The following is a 15,026-nucleotide window of genomic DNA, read 5'->3' on the forward strand; positions in this document are numbered from 1 at the left end:
AAAACTCATTGTTTGTTTACACAGCTGCACTTCTTTTTTATTAAACAATTGATTTTCGTCTCCTTAGGAGCAGCACCAGATTATCTGTATCAAAAAGAAAATGTCACTACAAAAAGTGCATACATATGTACTGACTGTGTTTCCTCTGTATTTAATGACATTTTCTTTGCGATACAGGTGACCTGAAGACAGTCCCAAACTGACCAAAATCAATTGTTCAATAATGAATAAGTAAACATACAATGGAGTTTCTCAAAAGATTATCCTGCAGGTATATGTGCTAAGACTGTGACACCATATATCACACAATTCTACTTGACAAGTTACAATGTTATGCATGAAGCAAGTCTTATCTTCATAACAGAAACCAGAGTGTCTCTTTATCAGGCATGGAACTTGTTAACATTCTATGTAAATGATAATCTCTCTTTCTCAATCTGTGAATGATTTTTTTGGGCCACGTCTTAGAGATATCTACTGTTGGGTTCAAATTAATGATATGACTATAGTAGAGGGAAACATTAAACGTGGGAAAAATATATCTAAAAACAAAGATGATGTGACTTATCGAACGAAAGTGCTGGCAGGTCGATAGACACACAAACAAACACAAACATACACCCGAAAATCTAGCTTTCGCAACCAACGGTTGCTTCGTCAGGAAAGAGAGAAGGAGAGGGAAAGATGAAAGGACGTGGGTTTTAAGGGAGAGGGTAAGGAGTCATTCCAATCCCGGGAGCAGAAAGACTTACCTTAGGGGGTAAAAAGGACGGGTATACACTCGCACACACACACATATCCATCCACACATACACAGACCAAGCAGACATTTGTAAAGGCAAAGAGTTTGGGCAGAGATGTCAGTCAAGGCGGACGTACAGCGGCAAAGATGTTGAAAGAAAGGTGAGGTATGAGCGGCAGCAAATTGAAATTAGCGGAGATTGAGGCCTGGCGGATAACAAGAAGAGAGGATATACTGAAGGGCAAGTTCCCATCTCCGGAGTTCTGACAGGTTGGTGTTAGTGGGAAGTATCCAGATAACCCGGACGGTGTAACACTGTGCCAAGATGTGCTGGCCGTGCACCAAGGCATGTTTAGCCACAGGGTGATCCTCATTACCAACAAACATTGTCTGCCTGTGTCCATTCATGCGAATGGACAGTTTGTTGCTGGTCATTCCCACATAGAAAGCTTCACAGTATAGGCAGGTCAGTTGGTAATTCATGTGGGTGCTTTCACACGTGGCTCTGCCTTTGATTGTGTAAACCTTCCGGGTTACAGGACTGGAGTAGGTGGTGGTGGGAGGGTGCATGGGACAGGTTTTACACCGGGGGCAGTTACAAGGGTAGGAGCCAGAGGGTAGGGAAGGTGGTTTGGGGATTTCATAGGGATGAACTAAGAGGTTACGAAGGTTAGGTGGACGGCGGAAAGACACTCTTGGTGGAGTGGGGAGGATTTCATGAAGGATGGATCTCATTTCAGGGCAGGATTTGAGGAAGTCGTATCCCTGCTGGAGAGCCACATTCAGAGTCTGATCCAGTCCCGGAAAGTATCCTGTCACAAGTGGGGCACTTTTGGGGTTCTTCTGTGGGAGGTTCTGGGTTTGAGGAGATGAGGAAGTGGCTCTGGTTATTTGCTTCTGTACCAGGTCGGGAGGGTAGTTGTGGGATGCGAAAGCTGTTTTCAGGTTGTTGGTGTAATGGTTCAGGGATTCCGGACTGGAGCAGATTCGTTTGCCACGAAGACCTAGGCTGTAGGGAAGGGACCGTTTGATGTGGAATGGGTGGCAGCTGTCATAATGGAGTACTGTTGCTTGTTGGTGGGTTTGATGTGGACGGACGCGTGAAGATGGCCACTGGACAGGTGGAGGTCAACGTCAAGGAAAGTGGCATGGGATTTGGAGTAGGACCAGGTGAATCTGATGGAACCAAAGGAGTTGAGGTTGGAGAGGAAATTCTGGAGTTCTTCTTCACTGTGAGTCCAGATCACGAAGATGTCATCAATAAATCTGTAACAAACTTTGGGTTGGCAGGCCTGGGTAACCAAGAAGGCTTCCTCTAAGCGACCCATGAATAGGTTGGCATACGAGGGGGCCATCTTGGTACCCATGGCTGTTCCCTTTAATTGTTGGTATGTCTGAGGATCACCCTGTGGCTAAACATGCCTTGGTGCATGGCCAGCACATCTTGGCACAGTGTTACACCATCCGGGTTATCTGGATACTTCCCACTAACACCAACCTGTCAGAACTCCAGAGATGGGAACTTGCCCTTCAGTATATCCTCTCTTCTCGTTATCCGCCAGGCCTCAATCTCCGCTAATTTCAATTTGCTGCCGCTCATACCTCACCTGTCTTTCAACATCTTTGCCTCTGTACTTCCGCCTCGACTGACATCTCTGCCCAAAATCTTTGCCTTTACAAATGTCTGCTTGGTCTGTGTATGTGTGGATGGATATGTGTGTGTGTGTGTGTGTGTGTGTGTGTGTATGTATGTGTGTGTGTGTGTGTGTGTGTGTGTGTGTGTGTGTGTGCGCGCGAGTGTATACCCGTCCTTTTTTCCCCATAAGGTAAGTCTTTCCGCTCCCGGGATTCGAATGACTCCTTACCCTCTCCCTTAAAACCCACATCCTTTCGTCTTTCCCTCTCCTTCCCTCTTTCCTGACGAAGCAATCGTTAGTTGCAAAAGCTAGAATTTCGTGTGTATGTTTGTGTGTCTATCGACCTGCCAGAACTTCCGTTCGGTAAGTCACATCATCTTTGTTTTTAGAGATATCTACTGTGGTTGTTTTTAATCATGGGGATTGCACTGTGACGTAATGCTGTTGACTACGTAATGGGAACTATCAGCTGTCAAACTCACCAGCCTGTTATGTGTATATTTTGCGGAGTGGGACATTACACAAAATTATTGATTCAATTTCACTTATCTTTAGTTACAGGCACATGTCCAGTTAAATGGGATGTCTCTGGTTCATAATTTGTGTTGGGGATAAGTGATTGCCACATTGCCACAGCATATGGCAGAAATTTTGCTTCATAATTTATCTTGTCTATGAACGTCTATAAATCTTTTTAGTTCTAGAGCAAAGGAAATTATTAATGGCAACTACTCTCTGCTACTTTGGGGCATATGCCTTCTTTGCTTAGAATGTAGTCAACATATCTTACATTTATTTGGAAAAACACTCACTTACAAAGGTTATACCATAGGTCAGAGTCCTGCAATTTCTGGAATATCATACAAAGAGAACTGAGGTGTTTTCACTGCTTAAATCTAGTAGCATTGTCATCCAGGTAGTTGAAACATAAGAGGAAAGATCAAATAAGCATAAGTTAATGTCGAAAGAATGTATTAGCAATACTGACTGGTAGTTTTTTGTATAGCATGAACGGTCTCTTGATTACTGTTTAACATAATGGATGTTCTTATGTGGCACTTCCAAGCATGCTTCAAGCAGATCAATCTAGAAGCTTCTGCTTGATGAGTTTGGAGCAAATTTTCTCAGGCTGAGCAGTGGAATAAGTATTAATCACTAACGGGATGTAAACAGATGTTTGAACATCTTCTTCACATATTATACCACAGCCATAAATTTATTGATAGTAATGCATGGTTCCAAGAAGGGTTTGGTAAATCAACACACTACAAATGCTCTAACAAGCATTGGTTTATAGCTAAAGTAACATTTGGTGGAAAAACATTGTTAACCCTTGTTTACTTTAGTCACTACTGAGGTATTAATTTGGCAATAGGTTACTTGATGACAAATAACATTGGCGTTACTTGTTTTACTGGCATGACTGGTTCACTGGCTCCTTGTGTATACAGCATGTTTAAAAAAAGGAATATAAGGGTTTAACGGCTTGGTGGAATTTATTACATTCAACTTATAATTATAAATAACACATCAAATGACAGAGCAACTCAAACAGATTTGTTTTTATACCTGTGTGTAAAAGGGAAGAGTACGGAACAACAAAGAATGAATGAAAAACATCTTGAACAAGTGAGAGTCTATCACGGGTAGTCCCAAAAAATCAGTTCATCCTTGTTATTCACATTTGTTACAAGCTCTAAAGCCTGCAAACTATGGTTTATGTACCAGCTTCGCAAACAAAATTTTGCTGCATGAGATGACAATTTTAACCTAAATGGAAATGTGAATGCACGTAACGTGTGTATCTGGGGGTAAGCAAATCTCCACGAGATGGTACAGTTGCAACGAGACTCCTCTTGACTTTTTTGGTGAAGCAACTGTAACTGGTGTTCCTCAGCAGCAAAATGGTGCACCATATCACTGGCATAACTCAGCATGCGAGTGGTTAAAAGACGTTGTACCCGACCGCTGTATTGGTCGCAAGGTGCTGGACAATAGAGCTGGTTTTATATGATCTTCATGTTCACATACGATCTGACCCCATGTGATTTTTGCCTTTGGGAGTTTATAAAGGATGATGTGTATATGTCTCTGTTACCAGGTGATCTATCCGACTTCAGAAACAGCACTGTTGCAACAATTATTATAGACATAGTGATAAAAGTTTTGGAAAAACTAACCTATGGACTCAATGTATGAAGATGGTGCTCACATTGAACACTTTTAAGATAAGCTATTATAGTTGCTCTTTCATTTGCTGTATTATTTATAATTGTAAGTTAAATGTAATAAATGCTACAAAGCCTTAAAGCTGTATTTTCATTTTGAAACATCCTGTTTTATCTGGTTTCACCCTGTATTATCTGGTTTGTCACACAATACAAACCCTGTGTAAAAAGGCACTGAAACTGAATTCCTGGCGGCAACTATCAAGAGACTGGAAAGGAACCATTTTCAAAATGTGTTTAACCATCTCATAAAATGTAAAACCAAAAGCCATGAAGACATTTTAATTCTTTCTTTGGGATTAAATGGTTTTTAAGGCTGATTAACATGTATGGGACACTAGATAATGCAGATGAACAAAGCTAATTGTATAGCTCTGGATTATTAAGAGTGTCTGGAGCTTTGGTGGCTAGTTGATCCTGTGTACCTATCCAGAGACCACTATAAATGCAGAAGTGTCATATCTGGGCCTGTTGGCTGCAGAGTAATATTGCTGATCTCCATTCTCCTGGAAGAGCACGGTGGATGGGAGTTTGGTTGGCTCTGCAGTTACACTGCTGTATTGTGACCTTATTTATGACATTTCATATACTTATCTAAACAATAGGGCAACAAGATTTATCATGATTAAACAATTTTGGAATGGAGGGTAACATCTTTGTCAGCAAATGAAGCTATAGTCAAGGGTCAGTAGGAGGAGGATGAAATACTGAAAAAAAAATCAGTGTACATGTTGCTAGGCCTGTACTTGTGCTGCTTCCACAGGAGGCTGTAACTACTAGACGATAGCCTGAATTACTTTAACTGCATATGCTGATGAATGCATTTCCTCCAAACTAATTAAAGACAGCAGGCTTCCTTGTCTGATACATCCCAGATAGCTCTGGCATCACTGGTAGTAAGAGTGCACCTTTAGACTTGAGAACCTTCAGTCCTGGCTCACCTTTTCACCCTTTGAATTAGAAGTGTCTTACTGGGGCACTAAAAATTTCTGCAGAGCATCTCCTGTATACCATAAAGCACACCAATTCTGCGTGCATTGAATTACTATTATAGTTCATGGTCAAACATTAACATTTCTTCTTTATAGCTACAAAACAGGAAGCAAATTATTAAGTGACATTAGATGCAATCATCTGCTGCTACTGTAAGATTATATTCTAAGTATATTCGTTAACAAATTATTACAAATTTTATGGCTTTTGACATTAACTGGGATATTACTTACTTCTGTGTGTAAGGAGTTATTTGCCTAATTCTTGCACATGCTAAAAAACTGTCTGGGTGTTTTGAGTCAAATATTACAATGTACAGGCTCCGTTGCCCTGTTGTTAAGTCAAATGGTACAGATGTTAACTCTGAGTCATGGTAGGTGTTTATAACATTGGAGTCTGGACTGCCTGAAATCTGCACTTTACCCAACCGTTTATCAATGTCACCAACAGTTTGTCCTTCTTTTGCAGATGCAGGATTAAACACAAACTGAAGAAAGTTGCAGTTGCTTCTTGTCTTTCCTGTATAAACAAAATGAAAAAAAAGGTATAGCAACAAAGTCATATAAATAATCATTGTGGTTAATGGATGCAGGATTAAACACAAATTGAAGAAAGTTGCAGTCGCTTCTTGTCTTTCCTGTACAAACAAAATGAAAAAAAAAAAAAAAAATGTATAGCAATAAGTCATACAAATAATCATTGTGGTTAATGAGTCCTCCCCATTCAAGCTTCAACTGCAGCAGTTTCTTCTTATATCACTACTACCAGATGTGACGATATATGTATCATAAATCAGTATGCATGAAAAACAATATTATGAGGAACGTGTTACACTACCAAAAGTTGTATATGTCTCTTAAAAACATATATATTTATATGGGACCATACCGACCTTTTCAATTCAAGAAGGCCTCTATGGCTCCCTGTTGGGGTGTGATTATATGCATACATTCACGTCCATTCGCATCCACTTATTTGGGCCACTTTTATTTGCCCCATCTTGTATGATTTCCATATAAAGTATGTATAACTGTTCAAGTGTTCAGAATAGGTTTCTATATTTTGCAGACATCAGGCAGGAAACTGGAAATCTCCAGATATTCAAAATCTGTCTGAATAGATATTCCTATGACTTATCAGAATATTTTGACTTTGTGATGGAATTTACAGTTGACACCAATGTTCATATCAAACAGATGTTAACTTTTCTAGCATGTATATAGCTGATGGTGTTCTATCAAATTAGTTAAATTACATATGTGCTTAGTATTGTAAAAACTGATAAAAACAGCAGCTGAGCGGTGTAAGAGGAAGTGCAAGGGATTTTTTTTTTTTTTTCAAAGTAGGTGCTTTTCTTTTAATTTCATAATGTAGAAATGTTTTCATAATTGTACACTTTTATAGATTAGCACTAGATCTAGCTGTTTGCTATACCTTACAGAAGTAGAGTGCAATACCAGTACATGTATATACGAGGGCGGTTCAGAAAGTAACCTCCGATTGGTCACAGTGCGGGTTGTGGGGGGAGTAGCGATGCCATCTGTGCGTTCACGCACTCAACAGGTCAGTCGGCATCAAGCCGTGGTCGAGTGAACGTCGTACCTGCGGTAGTTTAGTTTTTGTGGCAGTTTGAAATGTGTGCTGCAATAGAAAACCCCGCCAAATGTGAAGTGCGTGCTGTCATAAGGTTTTTTACAGCCAAAGGATATTCTGCAGCAGCTATTCATCGTGAGCTTTGTGCCGTGTACGGACCAAAAGTTATGAGTGAAGGAGTTGTCCGTGAATGGGTACGTTTATTTAAAAGTGGACGAGAAAACGTTCATGATGAAGAGAGGAGTGGTAGACCATCATTGGTGACTGACGAACTCGTTCAGACAGTTGATGCAAAAGTTCGTGAAAATCGACGTTTCTCAATGTCGGAGTTGTCTACTGGTTTTCCACAGATTTCTAAGACTCTCTTGTACGAGATAGTGACAGCAAGATTGGGTTACCGTAAGTTCTGTGCACGATGGGTGCCCAAAATTCTTACCGACCACCAAAAAACTCAAAGAATGGCCTCTGCATTAGACTTTCTGTCACGTTATGAGGACAAAGGAGAACCATTGTTAAACAGAATCGTGACCGGTGACGAAACCTGGATTAAGTACGTGAACCCTGAGACAAAAAAACAATCAAAGATGTGGGCACATTCAAATTCGCCTACCAAACCAAGAAAAGCCTCGCAAGATTTTTCTGCCAGAAAACTGATGGCAACGGTGTTTTGGGATGCCAAAGGGGTGTTGTTGGTTGAATTCATGGAACTTGGTACGACCATTAATCAAGATGTGTACTGTGAAACAATAAAAAAGTTACGACGGGCTATACAGAACAAACGCCGTGGTATGCTGACTTCCGGTATCGTTTTTTTGCACGATAACGCCCGTCCTCACTCTGCTCGCAGAACAACGGCCCTTCTTGAGTCCTTCAAGTGGGACGTTATCAACCACCTTACAGCCCAGACCTGGCGCCAAGTGATTATCACCTCTTCATGCATTTGAAGAAATGGCTCGGGTCACAGCGGTTTGATGACGACGAACAGCTCAAAGATGCGGTCACAGGCTGGCTCCAGGCACAAGCGGGTGATTTTTATGCAGAAGGAATTTCAAAGATTGTGAAGAGATACGATAAGTGCCTCAATCGCTATGGAGACTATGTAGAAAAATAGTGCAAAGATGTAGTTGTAAGATGTATATATTAAAATATTTTTATTTAACTTGGTGTATTTTTTTAAATCAACCGGAGGTTACTTTCTGAATGGCCCTCGTATTTAATGCACTAGCCATATGAAAAACAATATTACATGCTATTGTGTCACAAGAGTTTGGGCCTTGTCGAAAATATTTTAAGCAACTACACAAATTTTTAATTTGAAGAACTTTGTTTTCCTTATTCCAGAAGCAGGTGTGAAAGATTTCCATTTCACTAAATTTTCTCACCACTGTTTCTTCAGTCTTCAGCTACTCATGTAGGGTGATCTATATGTGATGTTAATTGATGTGTAAATAGTAAAATTAGTTCAAAATTTAGAAGTTTATTGCATTTGTGAGTCTGCTCTTACACTTTCAGGTGTGATTTTATATCACTCAAAGGTGCACAGCAGTGATTTATTAACATAATCAGGCTGTAATTATCTGGTATATAAAAGCACTACTTCAGTAATAATCATATGCCATTGCAGCTAATCTTTCATCTCACAATCCCACACCAAGTAAGTTGCATCCACAGCATTATGCCTTCTGCAAAATGGCAGCATCATGAAGTAAATAGGTTTGATCTTTTGTTAAAACTAGCCCTACATTCATATTTGCTTTCTGATACTTTGTCAAAAGAGTTCTTTAGCTCATGTTTTCTTTTTTTAACCTTCTCGCAAATCCATCAGCATAAGTAATTACATGATTTAGGGATGGAATGTATGTCAAGTTTATTGCAGGTAGTCTCAGCCCACATACAGCCAAATATTGGTTTCATTTTCAAGCCAAATTGTTTTATGCAGTGAACAACAAGTCCCAAAGGTGCCAACATCATAATCATGACACATGCAATTTTCCATCAGTAGCCAGCCACATAATCCAAGGTCCAATAACCGGTAAAGACATGGAAAAAACATCGAAGAAACTCAACACAGTGTAGTTTACAAATGAAGTGAATTGTGATATGGCCATTGCTTTGAGGCAATCTATACCATGAGATTATCCCCTGTGACACTACAGTGGATGATTTTCTGAGTACTGCTGTCATGCTGTGGATGCAACTCCAGGATGTAGATGATGTTTATTTCTGTCAGGGAATCTAAACCTATACCTTCTTTCAACTGATATAAATGATTTACTCCCCCCCCCCCCCCTCCGCCCCAATCCCCCCTGTAGTTGGCACAGAAGGATAAACATGCCCAACCCTGCACCGACTCAGTTGTGGTGGGGATGAGATGGTGGTGAGCAAGTGTTTCAGTTAGCACTGTTCTGCCCAAGACATCTGCTATGGGTCAATGTTCAGAGATGATATTCCCCCCCCCCCCCCCCCCCCCCCCCCACACACACACACACACACACACACGCTCGACACTGGGAGTATGCCAAATGGGCTTCTGGAATAATATATGCTGATAGAAGTTCCCAGATCATATGACTCATTGTCATGCAGGGCGATGACAGATTGGTGCACCTCTGCAAAGAAAGGCAGAGTCTGTATGGGCAAAGCTGTAGGAATCCACGGATATGGTCATTATATTTTCTATACAGTTGAAGAGGACTGCATTGGAGGAAACTGTGGCTTATGTTGCTAAAGTCATCGCAGCTGCAGCCAGCACACATGATGGCTGAAAATTTTTCCCAAAGGGGCAACTGTGTACATCATCGACAGGAACATATCATGGTTGATGTCCAGATATCAGACATAACCATTGGCACTGATGTAGTACTGCACTTACTAAGGCTTTGCCGAGTTGGGATCACAACATTAGGTAAAGCGTGTACAGCAACATGTGACTGTTACCACCTGTACAGCATCTTCAGTGGATATTCCTCACTTACTAGATTGACCACTATGTGTTTAGGAATAATGTCACAACTGTTTCCATTAACCAATCCCCAATGGTCTTCTTCATGTGCTTTTTATAGATTCTGACCATTCACTCCAGATTTGCATAATGGAACTGGGGAGTCACCAAATAGTCACCGTATTTTCCTATCAAAAGTCCCTGAAATGGTAATTTGTGAACAGTGGGATGCTATCTGTGAAAAGGGTTTATGGCGCACTCTTGTTAATAACAGGCCCACAAGAAACAAAGCATGTTTAGATAACATCTTTGTAAACTTCAGACCACTGAAAACACATGCGAAGTTGTATGTTCTCATTCTCTGACCATGACTCCGTATCTCTAAATTATGCAAGTAAAATTCCCCTCAATAGGAGCAATGCAAACAGATCTGTCCCAACAGTTGTGATTACCAGACCCGTAACTGAGGATAAAATTAACACATTGTCAATGGACATTACACATCAAGTAATGACCTGCCAGCCAAAATAATATTTGATAGATTTTTTAATGAATTCTTGACTCTATTTAACCATAGTATTCCCATAAAAAAAACCAAAATAATGGACAGCAGCCACAAATCCAGAACTCAAAACAGACAAAATATATGGTACACTAAACAGCTGACAGGTCTAAAGAAACAAGTTTTGTTACTGTACAACATATACAATAGTATGAAGTCTGACTGTGCCAAATCAGCCTATGTGGAATGCAGGAATGAATACAAAAAAGCCATCCTGCAAGCCAAAAAAATCTACAATGCCAACAGCATGCATAATTCCACCAATAAATGCAAAACCGCTTGGAAAGTAATTAACAGTGCTGCCACAGATACTAAAAAAGACAAAATTAATATCCCACCACAAACACTCAATGAGTTTTTTTATTAATTCAGTGAATGAAACAGGAGACGCCATTATCAAACCAGACATTAGTCCATCAGAGTTACTCTCCCAAAATTGGGGTAGACAGTCACTAAATACAAGCATGCTAACCTTCTCCGAAGTATCGCCTACATATGTACAAGGGGTCATAAAACAAATGAAATCATCTGATAGCTTAGATATATATGGCATATCATGCAACCTGCTAAAAAAAGTGTGTGGTTGCATTCTGTACCCTTTAACCCATTGCATAAACAAGTCCTTACTTGAGGGATATTTTCCTGATGAGTTAAAACTGTCTAGGATCGTCCCAGTATACAAAAAGGGAGATAAAGACTCTCCATCTAGTTACAGGCCTATTTCAATAGTACCTGTATTCTCCAAGGTAATAGAATGCATCATGTAGCAACAATTATCATCTCACTTTGAGAATCTAGGAATAATTAATGCTACACAATACGGGTTTAGGAAGAATCTGTCGACCATTGATGCAATCAACACGGTAGTCAGTTACATCCACAAAGTTTTTGAGAACAAAGGCTTTGCTCAGGTCCCATTCTGTGGCCTAAGCAAGGCCTTCGACTGTGTTGAGCACACACCACTACTAGAGAAACTAGAATTCTACGGCATCAAAGGAAACAGTGTCAGACTATTAAAAGCTTATCTCAACAACCGTAAACAGGTAGTTTGTGTTGGTAAGGAAATGTCAAACATAGAAAATGTTAAAGTAGGTGTGTCTCAGGGATCTGTACTGGGGCCTTTACTGTTTCCGATAATGATCAATGACCTCCCCTCGTTCATTAGATCCACCACTGTATTGTATGCAGATGATACGACTTTTCTTCATAGAAGTAACAATCTTAATGATCTTAAAACCTGTGCTGAAAATACACTCACTCATGCAGCATATTGGTTCAGAGCAAATGGTTTCCTGCTAAATGAAAATAAAACTCAGCAGATAATCTTCAGTCTAAGAGACAAGCCACTATCTGATGACCCAAGTTCTGTTAAATTCCTGGGAGTTTATTTAGATGAAAAGTTATCCTGGGGCCAACATGTAAACTATATTAGTAGTAAGCTATCTAGAGTAATTTATTTATTAAGACAACTCAGAAATTGTGTACCTGAAACATACATCAGATCATCTTATTTTGCATTTTTCCAAAGTATAATATCCTATGGCATTATCTTGTGGGGGTAATTGTAGTCATATACATGACATCCTATTATTGCAGAAGAAAGCCATTAGGATAATTACAAATTCTTCACGTAAGGCTCACTGCAAACCCTTATTTACTAAACAAAAAATTATGACAGTAATAAACCTCTATATATACAATGTCTTACTCTTTACGAAGAAGAACCTACAAGATGTGAAACGTAGAGAAAATGTACATTGTTACAACACAAGAAGCATCAAACACATACACGCCTTACCACAGACTATCAAAATCAATAAATAGCTATGAAGCCACAGGGCACAAACTATTTAATAAGCTGCCACATGCTTTACAGGATCTTCCTGAACATACATTCAAAGAAAGACTGCATGAATGGTTTATTGCCTACCCGTTCTATGACGTCAATGAATTCTCCAACTGTAAATTGCAGTAATCCAACAGATGACCCACTGTACATTTATTGTAATATAAGCTAAAATATTTCAGTAGTCAATACCTTATCACACTGTATTATAAATTGTAACTTCATTTGACGTTGTCAATTGCTGTAATGGTCTAAAGACAATAAAATCTTTATTATTATTATTATTATTAGTGTTGACTTTTATGGCAACCTCTGCGCTGGTGGGACCAATCTTAACAACTTAGAGGAAATTTAACAGTGTGTCTACCAAGACAAGTCACATAGACCGCAGGACTGGGCAATGTGCAGATCCTACTCACTCACACGGTTCCTGAGGTTTTGGCTGAGGAGACAAATGTTTTTGATACTGTTGCCTGGTGATGAGGTCATCCTGAGCATTTCTGTACTATTTTTCAATACAGGCTACACTGTCCATTCAGTAGATATGCGTATGATTGCTAAGTAGGTGATGGAGACATTTTGCCTGAGAATCTGGAGAATGAACATTCTCTTTATCAAGACAATGACCCCATGTTTTGCAATGTGTTGGCCACTCTAGGGTAACCATCCAACATCTGGTTGTCTCTTGTTGACACTATGCCCATAGGATCAATATGAATTTACATTTGTAAGCAATTAAATAAATATGAGATTAAAAGCTACTTTCCAATATTTCTTGTTAATATGAATACAATTTAAGTGTAATACCACTGATGGACATGATAGAGCTGGGATAAAAAAGGTAAAACTGTGCAAAAAGTGTGTATTTCTTTTCAGCTTGTGTGACAAGGGAGGATGTTACCATAGATTAGACAAACTGGGAGAGTTCCACAAAAATTGTAGCTTTTAATTCCACTGGAGCATTAGCAAAGGAGAAAAGAATGGTATACTCAACGAAGTTCTTACTTGAACTATGGAGCTACAGAACAGAACAACATGATCAATACAGTGTTAAAAGACATGAAATCTCAATCATGAAATTTAATCAAATCTGAATAACAATAGTTAATGGGCGCAAAGGTGGCAAGCGAAAGGTGGATATGTGACATTTTAGAAGCAAATTTGAAATTTGTTTATCCAGTACCCCTGCCAGCAGACACATATATGGACTCGGGTGAGCTGGCATGAGTCTCATAGCAGAGTAGTGCCAAAAGCTATTACAGACTGCATGCACAGAGTGAAGTATGGACAGAACCACTGATCCATGTGCTTACTTGCCAGTAACGATTGGCTGGGCCAGTCAGTCTTTATGCTGAGATTGACTAACATGGATCTGGCTTTCATATCATGCCATGCTCTCAATTCCGCACGTTAGCTGTTACAGTCATTCGCACTGATCACATTTTGTGCTTTTCTCTGTACCAGTCTCTATGCAGTATTTGGACTCTCCGTTCCCCTCCAGATTGACCTGAAGATCAAGTTTTTTTTCTTATAGCATTTGTGCTGGCAGTATGGTTTCACAGCATCACAATGTCTGTGCAGGTACAAAAGTAGTGACTGATGTCCTTATACATATGACACTTTTATTTTTTGATGGTTTTAATTTGTGGTCACTGTGAACCCAGCATTTTGCAATGATGGTAGGAACAGTTGCATCTACAGAAGCAACAATAACAGCTGAAGCAGGAGCAACTGCAGGAATGGCTCCAACACAGCATGGAACTGATCTGCTCTCACACAGCAATGGTGATGGGCTAGGGGCCTGCAAAGATGCTTTCTCCCACCTGCCCCCCACGCTTTTCACTAGTTTTGACAAGGCTACGGAAAGGTGGGAGAATTACCTGCACCAGTTCTTGCTGCACTGCCAATAAGGCATATCATTGATCCAGCTGATAACGTTGTCTTGTTATTGTCCAATGGTGCAGGGTGGCACAACATCATACAAATTCTCAGCTCTTTTCTAATCCAGAAACTTAACTTTGTGGAAATCTGTCAGCTGCTCAGACAGTATTCTGGGCATCAAACCCATGTGGTGGTGGCAAAGCTGCAGTGCAATCAGCATCATAAATACCGTGGGCAGTCATATACTGCCTAGACTGTGAGGTCTCTTGCCAAGTGTCAGTTTCAGTGTTCCCAATGTGGTATCTTGTATAAGAACTTGCTAATTAGCAACATAATTATCTAATTAGTACCTGATCCTGCAGTCCAAACTACGACACTTGGCCTTGTCCAACCATTTTTTAGCCAAAGCTGCCCAGATTGCTGAACTTACAGCAGCAACAAACAACGTACTTTGTGATAACTGGCAGGTGGCAAAATCAGATATGCATGGTGAACAGCTCTGGTGCCCAGAGGGGTTGGCCAGGCAAATTTGCCTTCTGCTGAGCCACTCTGTGAGGACGCAATGATGATTCGAGTGCAATGACCTCATGACACTGCCCATCT

General features: G+C 40.1%; 1 protein-coding gene across 3 annotated transcripts in view; it reads right to left on the reverse strand.

Annotated features, from left to right (window-relative positions):
- The window catches only part of LOC124605492, a 398,477-nt gene that overhangs the window by 153,391 nt on the left and 230,060 nt on the right, over positions 1-15,026 (reverse strand). For all 3 annotated transcript variants that reach the window (XR_006978651.1, XM_047137217.1, XM_047137218.1), the window contains exon 5: positions 5,834-6,119. Coding sequence is in view for 2 of the 3 variants with exons in the window: in XM_047137217.1 (XP_046993173.1) it covers positions 5,834-6,119 (286 nt within the window). In the remaining variant the exon portion in view is untranslated. The remainder of the gene's footprint in view (positions 1-5,833; positions 6,120-15,026) is intronic.

The sequence above is a fragment of the Schistocerca americana genome, chromosome 3 (assembly GCF_021461395.2).
Source record: "Schistocerca americana isolate TAMUIC-IGC-003095 chromosome 3, iqSchAmer2.1, whole genome shotgun sequence".
Lineage (NCBI taxonomy): Eukaryota > Metazoa > Arthropoda > Insecta > Orthoptera > Acrididae > Schistocerca > Schistocerca americana.